The sequence below is a fragment of the Sciurus carolinensis genome, chromosome 8 (genome assembly GCF_902686445.1).
Source record: "Sciurus carolinensis chromosome 8, mSciCar1.2, whole genome shotgun sequence".
NCBI classification, from domain to species: domain Eukaryota; kingdom Metazoa; phylum Chordata; class Mammalia; order Rodentia; family Sciuridae; genus Sciurus; species Sciurus carolinensis.
The window spans coordinates 53,974,520-53,996,120 of record NC_062220.1 but is presented as its reverse complement, the minus strand read 5'-3'; the positions used below and the strand labels follow the sequence as shown (position 1 = coordinate 53,996,120).

At 32.4% G+C, this 21,601-nt stretch overlaps 1 protein-coding gene across 6 annotated transcripts in view; it reads left to right on the top strand.

The window, feature by feature from the left end:
- Positions 1-21,601, top strand: part of Rundc3b (RUN domain containing 3B) — a 153,310-nt gene that overhangs the window by 121,357 nt on the left and 10,352 nt on the right. For 3 of the 6 annotated variants that reach the window (XM_047560276.1, XM_047560275.1, XM_047560273.1), the window contains 2 exons: positions 11,122-11,268; positions 18,868-18,989. In XM_047560276.1, coding sequence (XP_047416232.1) covers positions 11,122-11,268; positions 18,868-18,989 — 269 coding nt within the window. Of the gene's footprint in view, positions 1-11,121; positions 11,269-18,867; positions 18,990-19,949; positions 20,019-21,601 lie in introns of all 6 variants that reach the window. The other 3 variants (XM_047560278.1, XM_047560277.1, XM_047560274.1) reach the window with 2 other exon arrangements.

Below are 21,601 nucleotides of genomic sequence, written 5' to 3'. Positions count from 1 at the left end.
TTAGCATCATCTCTGATTAGAATATCAGATCCCACCCCAAGAATATTGAATCAAAATCGGTATTTTAACACGATCCCAAGAGGATTAAGGACTCATTAAAGTTTGAGAAGTGCTGCATATCCTGTGAAGTAGATCCTCTTAATGCTGGATTTGTGATTTTCAGTTCCGATTGTACATTAGAGTCACTTCAGGGAGATTTATGAGGATGCCAGACTGAGCCTCATCTCCAGAAGTATTGGTTTAATTGTTAAAGGCGGGACCCAGGCAATCGCACCTTTGAAAATCTTTTGAGGCATTGCTGATGAGCAGTCAGGGCTGAAAACTAAGGAGTTGGATTAAGTTTTAGGTTAGCTTTTTGAGCAATAATATTTTATTTATAAAGGTACCATGTACTTCTTGTATCAGATTGGGAATCATACCGGTTGTCTCACTTTTAGTGAGTCTCAGATTGATGAGCTGATGGCAATGACCTGCTTTCTTCTATGTGAAAGTTCACATTAGTCTTTTGCCTAGTGGCTTAAGCCATGGTCAAGCATCACTTAAAGCAATTGAAAAATTAGGGTTTATAAAATGGTAATTTCTAGCTCTCTTACCTATAGACTGGAATTGTGTATAAAGAACCTCCCCTCATTGATTAGTGCTCTTAAGTGGTTACTTTGAAACATAGTTCTTACAGAATATTGTTACTTTTCAGAATAAGATGCTGATGTCCCACTTCTTTCTATTATTACCAATAAGATGAAGTTTTTTTTCTTTTTCTTTTTGAGAATAATTATAAATTTACTGTATGCAATCTCTTCTACAAAGTTATTAACTTATATGAAATACATAAAAAGAGATGATCTTAGTGTAGCAAGGAAATCACCTAATTCATAGGTGATACTTCCTCAAATTTAATATATCTTAAAAAGTAACACCACATGAATACAGTGTACAGTAATGTGGTGGAATACTGTAAACCACCAATGGAAGGCATTCTCTCACTACACTTTGCATTCCACTGATTCAGTTTAACTAAGTCTTGTAGGTGCTTCTTCTATAGTTACTTCACTTTTGTGCATTTTACCCTTGACCTCATGAAAGGCCTAAACTTTTGCATCCTAAACCCTTCTCTACCTTCTTCTGCCCTACCACACCTCAGTCCTAGAAATTAAACCAAGGGGTGCTCTACCACTGAGCTACATCTCCAGCCCTTTTTATTTTTTATTTAGAAATTAGATCTCACTATTTCTGAGTCTGGCCTCAAATTTGCAATCCTCCTTAGTCACTGTGATTGCAGGCCTGCACCTGGCTCTGTACCTTCTTCTATCAAAGACTCTTTGTAGTTGATGTTGTTAAAGTGTAGACTTATTGTAATTTTTTGTTTGGGTAGAGGGGACTCTGGGCCCAGAGCCTTATGCACGCTAGGCAAGAACTCTTGCCTAGCATTAAGCTACATCCCCAGCCCAACTGTAACATTTATTTACTGTATAGGAATTTGACAAGTATTTTTAATTGGGTTTGGAATTTTATTAGAATTGTTACTATTTTTCTTTGTATTCTCATTAGAAAATTGAACTGGGTTTAAGTTGTGAGTTCCTAACCCGTATCTGCCTAAAACCAGTTACTTTGATGTGATATTGTAAAACCACATCAAAAGTTTATTCTGCTTGTTCCTGCATTATCGCAGAAATGTCTGCACTCATTATGCTTCTATCTCTTTCATTCCTTTTTCTTTCTGATCCTCAGTTATTCCCATTTTTATTAATTTAATCCCTTCATAGCATTTCCTTTGTTGTTCTGACATGACCCATTTGTCTTTGATAACTCCCTTGCTTTCTAGCACAAGATAGCTGAAGCTCATCTTGTGTATTTCCTTCCTCATAGATGGCATCAGTCATTCCTATAAGGAGCCAAGGTTTGTCTTACATTTTAAAATGGTGGGGGTGAGTAATGAGTTTGATTTTTTTGAAGTTCTAAATTATTTATTATTTTCTCTTTCTTTTTAAAGGATAATGTCAAATTCTAAAATAACCAGAGCTGAAAAACATTGCTGCTTTCAGAATCTTAATTAGATTTGGGTTTAACTTTTTGGAAAAGAATATTTCATAGGTAAATAGATATCTGATTTATAATTTTTGGATACCTGACTCCTTTGCAGGCTTTTTCTTTGGCAAATTTTACTTGAAATACTTATAAAGTTATATGAAATGAATCTTTATTCCATGACAGTCTTAAAACAATATAGAAAAAGAATAGAAATGTGAATGGAGAACATTTTTATATTAACATTATGAAAAAGCCATATAAACATTTCTAATTCTGTGAAACTTTGAACAAAGAAGAGTAAATTTTCATTACTGTTCTTGGTATTGTTACTTTTTTAACTTATTTAACATTCACTAATTTGCCAAATATTTGTTAAAAGCATATAGTGTGCCCAGTGTGGTGGCACACACCTGTAACCCCAGTGATTCAGAGGGCTGAGACTGGAGGATCACAAGTTCAAGGCCAGCTTCAGCAATGTAGCAAGGTCCTAAGCAACTTAGTGAGACCCTGTTTCAAAATAAAAAAATAAAAAGGATTGGGGATGGAGCTCAGTGGTAAAGCACTGCCCAGTGCCAAAAAGAAAAAGAAAAAAAAAAGAAAAGAGAATGTATGATGAGCCAGGCCCAGGTTCTAGGTGCTGGTGTTTCAAGAATGAATAAAATAGCCCCTGTCCTCACCAAGTTTACGTTGGTTCAGGACAGAGATCAACAATAAACAGCATCTGAAAGATGGTCCTATTTCTTTCCCAAAGTAGTCAAGGGAAACTGGGGCTAGGTAACTCTGTTGTCCTATTGTTCTCACATGATTTATGGAGTGAAATTTATCTTTCATCTTCAATTTTTAATGACCTTCCCTTTCATTGACCTTCAGTAATCTGCACCTAGCCATTCTGCCCGTTGTTAGCATAAAATTCTGCATTACTATAGTTATATTAGATCCTTTATTTTCATGAAGATTATAGCCTAAGACTTTCTCAATGTGCCACGTCATAGATAGCACTGGAATACACCTTAAGACTTAGAGCACATCAGATAAGAAGTGATAGATTGATAATAACAGAGGTTTTCTTAGTTTATTTTCTGCTACCATGACAGAGTACCTGAAACTGGATAATCTATAAAGAACAGATTTATTTGTTTCACAGTTCTGGAGACTTGGAAATCACAGAGAACAGCAGTGACATCTGGCCAGAGCCTTCATGCTGTGTCATCCCATGAAGGAAGCCAAAAGAGCAAGAGAGTGAGAGCAAGCAAGAAATCTAACTGGAAGCCCCAAGCCCTCTGATTAATCCTTGAGTGGATTAATTGGTTTTCATCCATTAATCTATGAGGGATGAACCCTCATGACCTAAATTACCTCTCATTAGATTCCACCTCAAAATATTGTTGGATTTGGAATGAGGTTTCCAACACATGCATTTTGAGGGATACAATGAAATTATAGTGAGTGCTAAAAGCTAGGAATTCTGCTAGACCCACTATGACCCATAGCACATAGGCCTCAAATGCATTGCCTTATCTAAATTCTTTAGGTTGTTTAGATATTTGGAACCAAAGATGTTAAATCCCTATGTGCCCTGGATTATGTGTCTTGTAGTATGCATCCAGCAGCCAAAAGTCTGAATGCATCCCAAGCATCACCATGACCTCTGAGATGAGAACAAATGAAGGAAAGGGAGAGAGGTTAACCTTCAAGCCAGGAGCTGCAGATAAAGAATCAAAGAAGCTAAGGAAAAGCTTTGAATCACCTAAGGGATACTATCAAAGTCTAGAGTATGGATTTCTAGATCTTTTAAGAGGCCTTGAAAATAACTATAGATAGGAACCTAATTTCTAAAAGGAAGAGAAGAAACCAAAATGTGGAAATCCTTTATTTTCTTTCATTTAAGTAATGAGCATAATGCTCTGGACTCAAAAGACTAGGATCTCAATTTTAAAGCCAGAGAACTCTGTATTTACCGAGAAACTGAAGACTTTGAGAACAAAGTAGAATGAATTGTTGAGAACACCATTTAAGGACCAAATGGTGGAAGGAAAGGAGCCCATGAAAGAGATGCAAAGGAATAGCTAGAGAGATATGTAACTTTGTAATTTTGCAAGAGAAAAATGGTTTCAGGAAATGTTTTTTGTTTTATTTTGTTTTGTTTGTTATTTATATTCGATTCACTTAGGGAGCATAAAGAAATACAATTCCCAAGGCCCCACCCTCACAGAATCTCATTTTATTGATCTAAGAAGAGACTTGGGTATTAGTAATTTTTAAATGTTTCCCTTATTATTCTAATATATAGTCAGAGTATGAAACTACCAGGCTAGCAGTTTGTTGTGATGCCTAGCAAAGCAAATTTTACCATATTCCCAAACAGCATTATAATTGTTTCTGTAAACACTGAAAACTAAATTTTTTGTGCATGTTATTTTTAGTACAAAAAGTATATTGATAATTTCCAAAAGCTGGAATAGAATATAGGCTATATTGTTATCTATCCTTACATATTAGATTATTTTTTGAGGTTCTTTTAAGATTGTATTGTCCTTCAGATTCAGAACTATGGGCCATACCTTATTTCACTAATGATAAAATTTGCTGTTTTATAATCCAACATGTGTTTATTTTACTGAAACATATTGAGCCCCTTTTCTGGAACTACAGAAGTAAATTTGTCCTAGTTCTTGCCATCAAAATGCTTTCAGAGGACACAGAAACAATAAGAGCAATAAGATGCTATAAGTGCTATATTAGAGTCTTGTATAGTGTACAGTGGGAACCAAAGTGTTGCATTGCAAAAGAAAGTGAACTAGGAAGGACAAGGTGTTGATGCTTATGCTAATTTCTTGAAGTGATGCAAGCATTTGATAGACTGGGTGGGAAAAGGTGAATATTTCAGGTAGAAGAAACAGATAAGCGAAAAACCAAGACATTAAAGTAAATATAGGAAACTGCATGGTAGCTTCTCATCAGTCAATCATAGAGGGTAAGTGTATGTGTATCTTGGGGGCTGGACATGTAGACAGTGACCGGACAAGAAAGACTAGATACTGTGCCTGGAGGCCTTGTGGCATTAGGTCAGATTTCAGATTTCCATTTTAGAAGGTTAAACCTTTGATAAAATTGTCCAGTAGCACTAGATTCTGAGACTTTAAAGGGGCATAAGAGAGTCTTGAAGGAAAAAAAGAGAAAATAAAGATCACCTTGAGGATATGAAAGTCTACTAAAATAATTCACATGTGAATCATGTGATGAGTATATATGAACAGGAATAGAAGTACATAATCTTCACAGAGGTCTCACCGAGGTGGAGGTCCAGAGCATCACTAAGAAGTTGATATTGGAACAGGGTTTTTCCGGAGTTCTCCAGGTGACCAAGGTAGAAGAGAGGAAGGGTATTCTCAATAAAGAGAAGAGCACAAATAGAAATATGGGTACAAAGCACCGTGTAAGGAAGACGAGTGTAGGAAAGTTTTGAACAAATTATTGTTAGAAGGAAATAGATGTTCTAAAAACAGTGAAAAATCTTTTATTCACATTTTTACCTTAGATGAACCTTTATTTAAAAAATTAAAATTCCTATATAATATTCTAATTATTAAAGGAAGAGAATAAATGTACCTTTCTTGATACCTGTATTCAAGTGAAATTTTCTTGCGAATTGAATTTTAGCAAATTACTTAATGAGTAACTTGCTTATGGAATTCTATTTTTTAAATATATTTTTTAGTTGTTGATGGACCTTTATTTTATTCATTTATTTATATGTGGTGCTGAGAATCGAACCCAGTGCCTCACACATGCTAGATGAGCACTCTACCACTGAGCCACAACTCCAGTCCACGGAATGCTATTTTAAAGAGAAAAAATAAATAACTGAATTTGTTTTTCTTTAAAAACAAATTTTCTTTAAAAACAATGAAAATTAATTTCTTCCTATAAGTTATAAAGGATTCACAGTGAAAAATCTTTAAGGTTTATAATCAATCTAGTCTTATTATATTATATAACATTGCATAAACCATAAACCTTGATAGAAATGAAGGTTTGGTGATAAATTATATATTTATATATGGTTGTGAATTATATATTTAGAAATAATAGGACTTTTAGGGTTTAACTAATTTCCACAGAATAAATTACATTCATTGACCATTTGTGTCATACCAAAAAGGACTTGCTTAAGATACTGAGCTATTTTTTCTTTGAAAAATAAAATAGTTCTTTGAACCTTAACTGAAAACTGTCTTGTTTTCTTTCAAACTATTTTGCAGGAAACCTAGACCCCATCTTTCGCAGAAGAGTTTTTGTTGTTGTTTTTTATTAATCAACAGTATTTTGAATTTAGGTATATTAATCAAAGACATGGTCAAGTCAGGCAACTGAGGGTATATTCAGGACAGAGGGTATATTCAGAAACCTCCTGAAAAAGTCAATTGATAAATTAATACTGACACATATTTCAACATAGTTACGCATAAACATCAAAATTTACTTCCAAATGATTTGTTTTTGCCTATGAGTAAAGAACTTCATACAAAAGCAAGACAAAGATTCTTCCAAAATCTAAAAGCCAATTATTGGGAGTGGTAGAATATAATGAGAGGAAAATTTAAATTATACTTTCTATAACTTACTTCTTATGAGGATGTTTATCATGAAAAAAAATGTGGCAACCACAGAAACTTTTAGATTATTATTTCTTTATATATTTTAAGTGTATTCTCTAGTAACGCATTTCCTTGATATTAATTGTGAATTTGTGGTCAATTATTATGAAAATTCTGTTTGTGAGATATTTGATAGCTTTAAATATTTAGAATAAAACTTTTAAATTGGAGCCAAGTGTGATGGTGCATACTTGTAATCCATCAATTTTGGAGTTTGAGGTAGGAGGATTATGAATTTGAGGCCAACTTCTGTACCTTGGTGAGACCCTTATCTCAAAATAAAAATAAAAAGTTTTAAAAAGTTTGGGAATGTAACTCATGGTTAAAACCCCCTTGAGTTTAATCCCCAGTATAGAAAAATAAAAATAAAAGTCTTTTAAATTATGCATAAGTACTGAAAAATAATAAGCCACTCTAAGTGCTTGATATGTTTTAACTAATTTAACCCTTATAATAATTTCATGAGGTAGGTAGTTGTCATCCACAACTGAGGATTCTTAGATTAAAAACTCAAAGTCACATAACTAAGGGGTGGTGCTTTCAGTAATCCAGAGCCCTTGATCTTAACTTTTATTATAAAGTGATATATGAAAGTCAGTCAGCCTATAATCTCAGTGACTCAGGAGACTGAGGTAGAAGGGTGGCAAATTCAAGCCAGCCTCAACAACTTAGCAAGAAAGACCCTTAGCAAGGCCCTCTCTCTAAAAAAAAAAAAAAAAAAAGAACTGGGGATGTAGCATGTAGCTCAGTGGTAGAGCACTCCTGGGTTTAATCCCCACTACCAAACAAAATAAATAAATAACAAAGATGGAATCCTTGGGAAATATCAAGCTGAAATAGTTTTCATTTAATAGTCATGTGAATTGTATATAGAGGAGATACAACACTGTTTACCAGTTTTATCTTTGTTGAAGAATCAGCAAAATTAAAATTTTTAAATTTGTATTTTTTGGTGCTGTGGTTCAAAACTGGGGCCTTATGCCTGCCAGGCAAATACTCCATCACTGAGCTATTCCCCCAGCCCAAAGTTACAATATTTTAAAAAGACTCAATATTTGTTAACTATCCCAATAAATAAATATTAAATAAAGCTGCTATTCCCAGGTAACTTATAATCAAAGAAAAAGAACAGAAGACAGACTAAATCATTAGAATAATTGATTTTTGATTTTTTGTTTGTTTGGTTTTTGGTGCTGGGATACAACCTTATGCATGCCAAGCAAGTGCTCTACTGTGTATCTATACCCCAACCTTAGAATAATTCATTATTAAATTTTATGAGACTGCAAAACAATAAAGATGGTATCATTGTGGACAGAAGTGATATGAGCATCTTTATGTAAGAGGTAGAAAATGAAATGGATCTTGGGAGATGGATAGAATTTGGACCCTTTGAAATATAGTAGGGATAGGGTTAATGGTGGAGGAGCAAAGACAAGGAGATGATCATATTGTTGACATATAAGTAAACTTGAGTTTTTAATCATTTTCTCTAATAAGGCACCCTTGCAACTTACTAAGAAGCTCTATTTTAGCATTAAAAGTGTCAGAACTGCCTCAAAGAAAGATTTGATGGAGTTATATCTAGCTTAAAATTCATAAAAGAAAGTCTTTCTTTAAATGGTTTTTGAAGATTTAATTGTTATTTTGAGAGCCCAAATTTCTGAATAATTATTTGTCTCGAGAACCTAAAAAGAAATTACTAGAAATTTAGAGGTAGATACCACAGGAAAGTTATTAAAATTAACTGTGATGAATATATCATTGCTACTTTGTTAACCAATTAAGCAATTTTCCTTGAGTGGAACATTTTGTAGAATCTTTACCTTAATATAAAAAAAGGTAAATCTATGATTTATATCATAAATGAATGATTAGTTGAATCTATCACATACAGAATGGTTCCATGTTTAGATTAGCTAACTAACTTCACCAATTAGAGTTTGAATTAAAGTGAAGTACTAAACATTATATCTTTTTACTTTTACCACTGATTTAACACCATTATATAATAACAATTGTTGAGTAAAGTAAACCCATTTTTAAGCTGGACCAAATAAAAAAAATATCATTAGTCTCATATTAGGGGTATTTGAATCAGTTTGAACAGGTCTTGATATTAACAGGGTATATTGGAAGTTCTAAGGTAAGTGGTAGAATTCTTTGCAGCCAATCACAATCAACTCTTGAACACAAATAGAATTCATTACAAGTATCAGCAACTCAGGGACTAGAAATAGGGACTATAGGGAGGTCTCTCTTCTCAGACATTCTGGTCAGGGCCCCACTGCTTGAAGTGAATGAATCGATCTGTCCTTTTACTAGCTCTAGTCAAGATAAAATCCAGGGATGGGATTTTTCAACCTAACTTAATTCATTTGCCTGTCCCATAGTGTACTGGAGTATGCAGGAGTGGTGAAAGAAAGGGCCTTATGCAAGGATTCTCCAACACTTCCTCTTCATAGTGGCAAGGCAAGTGCCTGAATTTCCTGTCTCCACATTCCTCACAAAAGAAGGGAAAAATATGAACAGAAGCTACACCTATCTTGTACACTGAAATCTCTCATCCCCTATTTCAGAGGACTGGGCAGCTGTTCATAGAAATCAGGATTTCTAAGAACAGAGGTCTAAAGACATTCCTTAATCTGCCATTAAGCAAAAATTCTCTATGAACAAATGTGTAGAAACTTTTGTGAAATTTCAGTTTTTTCTTTTATTTTATGAGGTGTAAAATTTCTCACTTTTCAGAAAGAATATTTTATAAATTAGAAATTGTTCAGTTGCTTATTAACAGAGTTCTGTCAGTGTCCTTGCTTCACACATGCACATTTGCTTTTCTCACACCCTGCCCTGAGAATTTCCTGTGAGCCCGCTAGGACTTTGGAGTTGAGTTTTCCAGTGGTGTTCACTAGAAACCTGAGAGAGGGAATATATAAAAGAAAAATCTAAGAAAACCCAAAATAAGGATAGTTTATTATAATAGATTATCTGGTCAATAATCCTTAGTTCTGCTTTACATGAGTTCTCTATCAATCTTAATTTAAAAAAAAAAAAAAACTTTGCTGTTTTAATTTTAAAAGCAAGGTTAAAATACCTTTAAAGTCTTTTCTGAATTTTTCATTTATTTTCCAGTGCAATAAAATTGTGCCAACTAACCAAAAAGATTATCTTCATGGGATACATCCTCACTGACTTTTGCCTACACTTATACATTCTTACTTATACATTCTTATACATTCTGAGACAAGGTCTAGTGCATATATTAGATAATGTTTCTTTGTGGACATCACAGAACAAATATTTTTCAACACACATGGATACTGTGAAAAATCATAAATATTTGCCTATGGCCTGGTAGAGACATGTAAAAACAGTAATTCTTTTAGAATCACTGTTAAGTTAGAGGGGATGTGCTGGCTGATTTTCCTTAGTGCAAAATTGTGCTACCAGTACTTCACTTCCTCCCTTCTCTTGCCACTCACCAAGGACAATTGTCTCTAGAAGTTGTGGCAAGCACAAATGACTTCCTTGCTTCTGACTTGATGGTTCAGAACCTTGGCACACTAAGGTCATGGATCCTGTCTGAGGATGCACATTGCCTAGAAGATTTTTAAGACTCTTTAGACATAGAGCAGCCCTCTTCTTTTAAATCTTCTTTAATCATCAATTTAAATGTTGAATTTGTTTCATGAAGATGATCTCTTGGTTCATACAGTTGAAATTTTAGCAAAAAGATAATTCTTTTGTAAGTTGTTATTAACAATAACAGTTCTACAAAACTAAAGAACACAAAAATTAAAACCATGAATTGTTATGATGACTTTATTCTGTAGTTGGAATATATCCAGTGGTTTATATTCTTCACTGCAGTTGTCACTGGTTTAATCACATTCATAAAGATTTATAGTCACATTCATCAAAAACAGTTATGGGAATCTCATAGATTTTTTTTGTATTTTTCTGCACCCTTTATTTTAAAATTCATTTTAATTGCTTTTCATTTACTTGAGTTAAATTACTTTTGGAGTTTTTTTCTGAGTTTCCAAGCCAGAAAAATCATACACATGAAATCTTACATATTTTAAATGGCATCCAATAGCTTGTATATTTAGGCTATTACCATTGTTTTTTAGTTTTGATATAAAATGCTTCTTTGGTCTTTTAGTCTTTTAGTAATTATCTCTGTGGAAAAGATAGGAAGTCTGAATTTCAATAGTACTGATTTAATGTAATCAGCAGAGAAAGAATGAAAAGCACATATTGCAAAAGACAAAACAGCCATAGTCCCAGCCAGTCTTCTGTTAATAGATTTGTTCACAATCTATTAACGTACCACTTTTAAAAGATGAATTTTGGGGGCCTAAATTGATATCATTAGGTTCCTCTGCCATTTTAACAGTGAAGACAAAAGCACTCACCATCTTAATATTCACAGGACTGTGCTAAAGAATAATGATTTAAGATCAAGACAAGAGTTAACTGCCCATCTCACCAACCAGTGGCCTTCCCCAGGAGCTCTGGATGTCAATGCTGTTGCCTTGGATACGTTGCTTTACCGAAAACACAATAAACAGTGGTATGAGTAAGTGTAACACCTTTTTTTCCAACTAATTACAAATTCACTTGTACCAAAACATGTGGCTATCCACTTTGGTGTCTCAGTTTTTCTTCTGAATTTATTACTAGCTTAGAGCAAAGATAGACTTTAGGTCTACTTTGGTTAGGTTAGATTAAGACAGTGAATGTGTTAACATTTTCAAGCCAAGGCACCCTGGGGAAGTAAAATATCTGAGAAATTCTCATGTGGTAGTATTGAACCAACTATCTACTTCTGTTAAATTTTTAGCCAGTCCTTCAGTTACATCTATGAACTTATGTTTAATGAACCATTTATTTTTTAATTCTAGCTTTGGTGTTATATTTGCCTAGAATTAATTTTCCTGCTTGTTAGAAGACATAAGATTCCATCTCATGAAAGGATAGAAAGATATATACTTGGTTTTGATGGATCTGAAAGTGTTGTGTTCATTTTCAGTAAATTTAATTTTAGAAGTTATAGAAAATACAGACTCTACCTACGGGCAACAGACCCTTTTCCTGTTTCTTTGCCCTGGTAATTCAGGACTATTTCTTTTAATTATAGTATCTTAATGTTGAGTGAGCTACAAAATTATAGGTAATCTTCATTTTGAAAATCACAAAGTGTATTACCTTCTTTGACTTTTAGTTACTTTCCCATCTTAATCATTTGTTTCACTATAGTTTTTGTCTTTAATTTTCTAATTATTTTCTCTGAATTCCCTCTCTCCTATACCCATGTGTTGCTTTCTTCCCTTTTCTCTATCACTTTTCTCATTTTCCGTCTTCCCTCCCTTCTTTCTATTCTTCTCTCCTCCCCATTCCTCCTTCTCTCTGTTTCTCTATTCCTCTATTTCTTTCTGGAGTCCTTGTTTTTCGTTTACACTGGTGGAGCCAATACGTATCCTTCTTGAACCAGATTATTTTTGAAATAAATCATTCGAATTCTTCAAATATTAAATGTTTCCTAGTATGATTCAAGGTGTTCACATTGGATATTTTATAGATTAGGATCTAGTTTATATACTCTTATATAAGTTTTGAATGACTAGAATGTATCTTATACTGTGTATGATTTAACCCTTCTGTGGCATATTTAATTAATAGAAGAATATTTTATTTCTAATTTGTGATTGAAAATTTGAATTTCAATATTTGGAATATTTTGTATATAACACAGGAGATATTATTGCTTTTTTTTAACTTGAAAATGTTATGATATTAAATCTAATTTAATAAGTTAAGAGACTGTGCCTTTTTTTGGTACCGGGGATTGAACCCAGGAGTACTTTACCACTGAACTATATATCTTCAGTCCTTATCTAATTATTTATTTTTAATTTTGAGATATGATCTTGCTAAGTTGCTGAGGGTCTCACTAAGTTTAACTGAGGCTATCCTTGAACTTCCAAACCTCCTGCCTCAGCCTCCCATGTCCTGTCACTGGAATTATAGGCATGTGCCACCATGCCCAAATAAAAATGGTGTCTTTTAATTGCGGCGCTCACATTATTATAGTAGATAGAAGGAAATAAATATTTTATCCAGAAAACTGTGCTCTTTCTTGCCTGCAGAGTTACCTATCAAAGAGCCTATAAAGTACTCTCTAAAGCAGTTTAAAAAAAAAAAATTGTAGTTTACCTCTACATGTGTAAATGACTGGTTTTTATGAAGTAATAGAGCAGCGGCAAAAGTAATGGCAGTCTCAGAAAAGAAGTCAGGTAAACTGCCTATTGGTTGTTAAGCATGGATCTAGATTTTGTTTTTTGGGGTTTTTTTTGTTTTTTTTTGGGGGGGGTCCATATGCTGGGAATTGAACTCAGTGTCACTTGACCACTTAGCCACATCCCCAGCCCAATCTTGCATTTTTATTTAGAGACAGGGTCTCACTGAGTTGCTTAGCACCTCACTTTTGCTAAGGCTGACTGAGATCCTCCTGCCTTAGCCTCCTAAGCCAATGGAATTACAGGCTTGCGCCATGATGCCCAGCTAGATTTTGTTTCTTGACTCAGTTACTGCATTAGCTTAAGAGGGGATTCTCTTCCCTTCTAGCATCTTCATTTAATCTAACTAGCCCTCGGATGTTGGCATTGCTTTTGGATGGCCCTATTTCCAAACTAATATCCCTGAACAAAAATTGTGCAGATGGAGGGATACAGAGATCACTGAACCTAGAGTTTAGTCAGTAAGTGTTAAGCAATCTCTGCCACTTACTTGCTGTGTAACACAGCAGTACTTCTCCTTAACCTTTCCCTTGTCTGCATGTATTACTGGAGATAATGCCTATTTAACATCATTTTAAGTATCAAATGAGGAAAAAAATTGTCCGTCCTTTAATTGCTTCTCAGCAAATCTTTATATACCCTGTATCATCTTTCTTTGTCTCTAATATAACCCTGTATCTTCCATGCAAAACAGCGTACTACACCCACCTAAAGTTCCAGACTCTACTTTCTGAGTTTTACATGGAATTAAAATGACCAGCTAACTGCAGTCATTCTGAATAGATAATCCCAATTGTGTCATTTAAAAATGGAAGCTTGGATTTTCTGACTGAGGAGCTCTCTGTAAATCCTGTTTGAAACTCATTATAGCTTTTCATCAGGATACAATTTTTACTCTCCTTAAATTTATAATATGAGCCAAGATTCTTGAACTACCTGATCATTAATTTCTTTTAATTTGACCAGTATAAATTCAACTGACAATTATTGAAAACCTACAGATTATAGAGGTCATGTCTAAAACCTTTTAAATAACTAGTATTAGCTGTGTTGCCAATTTGGAGAAACTGACCTGTAATTTGTTAGAGTCTTAATGCTAGTAGATGTTTTTTCCTGTGAAGGATATGTCTTTAGCTGTTCCTCTAGGAGCTGTGTAACTTTATTCTACCAACTAGCCCAAGACAACTTTAAGAAGAAAGAAAATGTTAAAAGCAAAAATTGGAACAAATTGAACTTTAACAGCATTTAACAGCTGTATGATTAGACTACAGCTAAGCATCTGCCTTATTTGGGCACAGTGTGATGAGTCAACTGTATGATTAGATGAAGCTTGACTCTTTGTTATGAAACAAATATGCTCTTGAATTAGGTTTCAGTTTATAACTTTTTTACACACACTCACACACATAGACACACCTAAATTAGGTTTCAGTTTGTTTATATATTAAGTTAGATAACAGTTTGTTACTGGGAACTCAACATAGTGACATAGCCTGAAACTAATGGACTCCTATTTATTCGAGTTAGTAGAGTACTATACTATTCTATTTAATGAATTTGTTTGTTTGCATTTCCTAAATTGAAATATTATATATCTTGGTTTTGTTGTCACCTCCTTATGGAGTTTTCTCTGTTGTAATCTACTTATAGAGTGATCCCTCTCACAATAGAAGATCTGAAATTTATTTTCATTTGCTATGCTGCTTATAAAACTTTTAAAATATGACTTCCAGTTTATTTCTTGATTACCTAGACCTGGCAAAATAATCCAGGGTGATTTTATATCTTTTCCTTTATTTTGAATATGGCAATACCATGTTTAAAAAGTTTTTTTTCTGTGAAGGATATGTCTATAGTTGTTCCTCTAGGAGCTGTGTAACTTTTAAAACATTTAGGATTACAGAAAAAAAAACTCATTAATAAATAAATACATAAAGCATGTTCACCTAACAACATGGAATAATTTTTTACTTTTTTGTTTACAATATGTTCTGTCTTAATATTTTTTATTCATAAAGTCTAGGTAAGATAAGCCAGTTAGATAATCCTGTTAGAATGATTTGTTATATAACCTTGTTGAATTATTGCCTGACTTAATTAATCTTATGCCAAAAGATCAGATTCCTTGTCATCAAACTTATATTTTCTACTTAAGATTTTTTTTAAGTCATTTAAATTAATCATTGACTCCAATATGACTCTAATACTGTAAAATTGTGAGATTCATGAACTTTAATAACCCTTTCATGATCTATTATTTAGGCTTTTAAATTTTCTTTAATAACTTTCACTTCAGATGTTTTAGGAATTCTCCTTCCCATGTGTGTCTTTCAAACATGTTTGGAGTAGATGTCTCTAAAGCACCAATACCGCAAACATATTTTAGTTTGTAAAGTGGTCATTGACCTGATCCACGTGGTCCTTTCCTAGAAGACTTTTCTTGCATCACTCTGTTAATTTTCACTAGATTTAGAGAATGTAAATATTCTGCTGTAAAAAATTATTATTTTGTCCCTTAAACCTATTTCTATAAAAAATAAGAATAAAAATATAACATATTTTTCTCCATGTAATTGCATGTGCCTCTATATACACAATGTTCATATATTTGTTTTTATTTTCCACATGTGGATAATACTTGTCTCTTTCTGTGCATCATTCTCTTTCCCAGTGTCTACCAGATAATGTAAATTATTGACCTTAACACACCTATTGGGCAAATAAATGACATAAATTATCCATATTATTAATTCTGATCATTTACATAAAATGTAAGAAAATTAACTAATAAATGAATTCAGGCCTATCACTCAGTTTCCCTTTTATGATACCCAATTTCATGTATATGAATTTGTATTTGAGTGGTTTTAAAATATTTGAATAGTTAGATTTTGAATATAGTATATTTTATTATATCCCAAATGCCCATGACATATGATATAATTCCTATAAGTTTAATTTAAATTATGTTTAATAGTATAATAACGTTACTAAAATATAAATTTTTGTATAGTCAGAATGCAAGGCTTTTACTGTTTGGGGTTCTTATTTTGATTAGGTTAAGCTACTGATATTTTAAAAATTCTATTATGAGATATAAAAATAGCTATTAATTTATATTGGTATGGCTGGTGGGTTACATTTAAATCTTACAGCATGGTGTTAATGAGTATAAAATTCCAAGATAGGACTTAGCTGTGGATTTTTAATGACAGAACGCCCCTAGATGTAAAACTCACTATGTGACAGCAAATGTTGTCTGATGGTGCCCCAAGTCTTGGTGGAAATTAGGTAAAATGTAAAGCCAGACTCATTCTTTGATATACTGAAAGCAGCTGAACTAGTTTCCTCCCAGGTAGTGTGTTCGTAGTCATCTTCAAGCAAGGGAGATATTGTAAAGTACTGTTTTTAATGTCTTATGAATAGAGTACTTAATTTTGGTTTGGAATTTTTATTATTGCTTCAAAACATAATTGTATATCAAATTCTATTTCTATATGCATTGGTATTGGGTTAAGTAAAGTGTATAACTCAAAGATTATCTGCTGTGACAAATTAAAGGGTATAAAATTCCCCAAATCACTTTGAATTCAGAAGTGTGCTTCCTAAAGAAACTTCAGTAGTCATGCAGAAAACTCATTTTATGTTGCTGTTCTCAGGGACTGCCTTTATAGTTTCTTCCTCCCAGTGATTGTAGTCCTGGAGGTTATTGTGAATGTGTGCTGTGAAACTCTAAGGCCTTATTTGACACTATTTAATGAATTTCATGTCTTTTTGCTTATGAGTACTTCATGTTTGTAAATATTTATATATATTTTTAAATTTTAAAGTATTAACAAGTTTCTCATGATGAAAATCAGTGTCAGAGATTCATTTTAAGTCATGAATTTAAAAAACAAACCTCCTACTTACTGGACAATAAAAATTATTTGAAGAAACTTTTATAATATAAATTATATGTACAATTTATTATTATAGAAATAAAATTGCTCACTAAATTCCTGTTTGTGCTTTCCTCTAGAGCTAAGGAAATAAGTCTAATGAAAATAAAGTGAAATTTTTAGCAATTTAATTAAATATGATATAATTTACATGTTCTATCTCAGTGAACAAGGCTATTCTATGATAAGGGTTTCTAACAAAATAGGAAACCAAATCTTTTTTTCCTATATTAGAGATAAGATAGCAGTTAAGGGAACAGAATTAGGACCAGGCTTCCAGGTTTAAATCTAATTTCTTTGTGCCCCAGTTTCCTTGGATATAAAGTAGAGGTAATAATTCTAACTTCTTGGGGTACTTGTGATGATTAAGTAAGTTGTGTGTGTGTGAGTGTGTGTGTGTGTGTGTGTGTGTGTGTGTGTGTGTGTAATAGTGCCTAGCATATAGCAAGTGTTATGTAAATGTTACATATCAAGTAACTCATAAAAGTGTTACCTGCCTTATTTGAGATTTCCTGCAATAGCTGAATCTTACTTAAAAATTATAATTAAGCACTTTTATACCCAGATTTTGAAAAGTCATCATATTATAACTTGAAAACACTGTATTCTAAGCTAGTAAAATTTTTCTATTGTCTCATTCTTCATTTTGTAGAGGGAAAAACAGATCTCTCCATTGCTATGAAATCCTAAAAAATTTTATCTTAATAAAATTGATGGAGTATAAGCACAAAATCAATTTTAACTAACTATAAATAACTACTGTTTTTTGTAGACATATTGGGCTCTGCCCTGTTTTCTTGTTTGTTTTTGGACCACAGATTGAACCCAGGGGTTCCACACTCCCAGCTGTTTTTATTTTTAATAGAAATTACAGGCATGTGCCACCACACCCAGCTGGGCTCTGCCTTTTTAAAAAATGTGCAATATAGTTTTAGTAAATGAATATTTTCCCATTTCCTTCTCATTTTGAATTGAGTCCTTACTAACTTAAAACAACCTTTAAACATAAGTATACAAATAATATTAAATATCAAATTTGTCAAGTCTTGACAAATCTGTAAGTCTACTCTTGTGTATATGAATAGATCCGTGAAATGGATTAAACTGTATGTGCTCTCCTATAAATATCATCATAAAATATATTTCTAGAAAATTAGTTGGGGTTTGGATACCTTACGAAATAGACATTGAAAAGCATCTTTCTTTTCCTAGATCATGTATTTGGAAATGATAATTTTTCTCCTTTACATGAAATGTGAATAACTAACAGAGCTGCATGTATGTTGTGAGTTGATTTTATCCTAAAGAGTCAAATATGAGAAAGGGTTAATAATAAGCTTTCATTAAATTTTTACTTGTAATTGAGCTTATTCTCTAATATAATTTACTCTTAATTAATTACTTTAATAGAAAATGGTCCTCAAAATTTCATATAAATGAAATTAATTATTACCCACATCTTTAAACTTAAGAATCATAGGAATTTATAATAATTTTGTTATTTTTTAATAACCATCTATAATCATACTAAGGTATTAAACAAATCTGAATTACTTGAAACACTGATCATTATTAACCAGACTTTGTTTCTTCATTAGGAATAATCCGTAGATTTTCTTCTTTTTTGAGAATTATAAATAACTCAATGATAAGTTTTCATTTTCTAGTCAACCAGATAATCAAAAATGGTATGAGGTTTTAATTTGTTTGAAATTATTTTCCTTCTCTCCTTTTCAAGAAGTAAAGCGTATATACCTCCAAAGAGGGTAGGAATAAAACTGTAATAGAGATAAAACTGAAGTCATATAAAGACAAAATTTAGGGTAAATGTTGGGAAGAAAATTAGCTAGAAATTTAATAAACTGAAAACTATTGAAGAGTTTTTAGAAATTTTTTTTGTTAGAAAAATGCAAGTAGTGTTTTATCTTTATTTTACAGGAAGAGTTATCATAGTCTTGACCAGTTGTCAGCAGAAGTTAGCCTTTCTCAGACTTCACTGGATCCAGCTCAGTCACAAGAAGGAGAAGGAAAACAAGACCCATTGAATTTAATCAATGAAGGTAAGAAAACAAAAATCTATTTGAAAGTTATCTTTTTCACACTATTTATGTTTTGAGCGTAGAGAAAGTCAGATAATAGTGACATTTCTGTGAAGCATGCTAGAAATCAAGCCACCTTATGATTAAATATGGTCTGCCCTTGTTTCTTTCTCAGGTGTTTGTGTCTAACCTTCTCAGAGGATTATCTGTGTTACTGGATTATTAATAATAATAAAGAAAACATAAATTCTAGGCAAAAAGATAAAACTGCTTTCAAGGGGAATAGAATGAGATCAGTAGTAACCTCTTCTAGTTTTGCAATGATAACAATTAGAAAAAATAAAGATCTTCCTAAATAACACATTTTTTTAAAAAAAGGAAGAAAACATATCATCATGTAATAATAAAAAAACAGCAAATAATACAGAAGCAGAATGATACATCATATAGTAAGGAACACCAAAAATACATACAAAAATCAAAGAAAACATCATGTAAAGAAAGGTAGTAAAAGTAACAACACCTACGTAAAAATTACAATTTAAGTTATTCAGAAGGTCTACATATAAAGCAATAGAACAGGAAAATTAAAACACAAAGAAATCAGGGTAGTAGATTTTATATCAGACAAGTAGAATTTAAGTCAAATGCATTAAATATTACGAAGTCATGTTTCAATGCCGAAAACCACAATTAAGATGTAACAGGATTATGTACCTAACAATGGTATCCACTTTTATACAAGATAAAAGGAGACATGTAAACCTAGTGACAATAAGGGATTTAATACACTAGTCTCAATATAAGAAAATCAAATGGACAAAAACCAAGTAATGATACAAAAGACCTAGAGCAGAATGTTAGTCTGGGTCATAAATGTCCTTCAAAGGCTGTCTGTTAAAGATTGAGTGTTCAGCTTGGCATTGGAAGGTGGAAACTTTGTAAGAGGTGGGTCCTAATGAGAGGTCTTTTGATCATTAGTGAGCATGCCCTTGAAGAAGATAGTGGCACCCCAGCCTCTCCTCTTCTTTTTCCGCTTCTGACCATGAGGTGAGTAGCTTTGCTCTTCTACATGCTCCCTGAACTGGTGTGCTGCCTCTACAAGCCAATCAGTCATGGACTGGACCCTCTGGAACTGTGAGCCAGAATAAATATTTTTTTTAAAGTTGATTATCTCAGATATTTGTTATAGTAACAGAAAACTGACTACCACAGATCTAAAATAACATAATCAATAAGGTAGATCTTATGATATATGGAACTTTACACCCTGATTATAGATAATACACCATCCTAAGTGCAAATAGAATAAAATCATCATATATTAGATCATAAAGAAAATAATAAATTCAAAAAGTAGAATATTACAAATAGTATTCTCTGGTCACAATGTTAGAGAACCCTAAAATTATTCATCATGATAATTCTTTTGTTCAGAGGGGCCTTTCACTTGGAAATAAATAAACCTATTAAACAACCCTTGGGTAACAGAGAAATGCAAGCTAAAATTATTAATATCTCAAAAATAATGATAATAGATTTTATAGGGTTGACTTCAAGCAGTAACCAGAGAAAATTTTATCTCATATAATTTTATTAATAAAAATAAAATAAGATAAATGAATTATATTTTTTGGCTCACAAAGCTGGAAAAAGAACAACAAAGTAACCAAAAGCACAAGGAAGGAAATAATAAAGATAAGATCACAAATAAATGAGATAAAGAATAGAAAATAGGGACGACTTTGTAGACTTCTAAGCAAATTAGTTTGAAAACTTAGACGAAATGGAGTTTCCTCTGTAAATATACTTCACAAAATTATATGTATTAGAGGTAGAAAACTTAAAACACTGTCCAGAAAAAATAAAATAGAGCTATTGAAGAACTACTGCACAGAAAAGGACCAGGCTCACATGGTTTCTGAGAAGCATTCTACCTAAACATCAGAGATCAAATATTCCCCCAGTGCTTTATAAATTATTATTCCAAAATGAAGGAAAACTTCGTAATTATTTTAGGAAATAGGTATAGCCAAATAAACACACTATGACAAAAATTATAGACCAACATTACTTAGGGATATTGTTACATTGTTACAAAAGTTCTAATAATATAGTAGTGAACAAAATTATATCACAACCAGGTGGATTTATTCCAGAATGTTTGGAATGTGAGGTGATCAATATTAGAAAATTCACTAATGTCAAACACTACATTAATAGATCTAAAATAGCAAAGGCAATCTCCACAGATGCAAAAAAAAAAAGGCCTTTGAATTCAACACTTGTGTGATAAATAAGAATATTAAAAAAAAAGAACTGAAAAATACCTTATTTAAATGAATGTATGTGTATGTGTGTATGTATGTGTAGGACTTTTTCTTAAAACTAGTGTCCTATTTAATGGGAAAATACTTAGCTCAGGAACAAAGTAAGGCTATACTTTGTTTCCACCACAATTTCACATTATACTGAAATTATTAGGTAATGCATTTAGAGAAGAAACTAAGTAGAGACATGAGAATTGTATTTTTGGTGATGATTTTATGGATGTGGGAAAAGGGAGAAATAATACAACTAAATTAAACAATAAAAGAAGTTCTGATATGTAGCTAGATATAAAATTATCATGC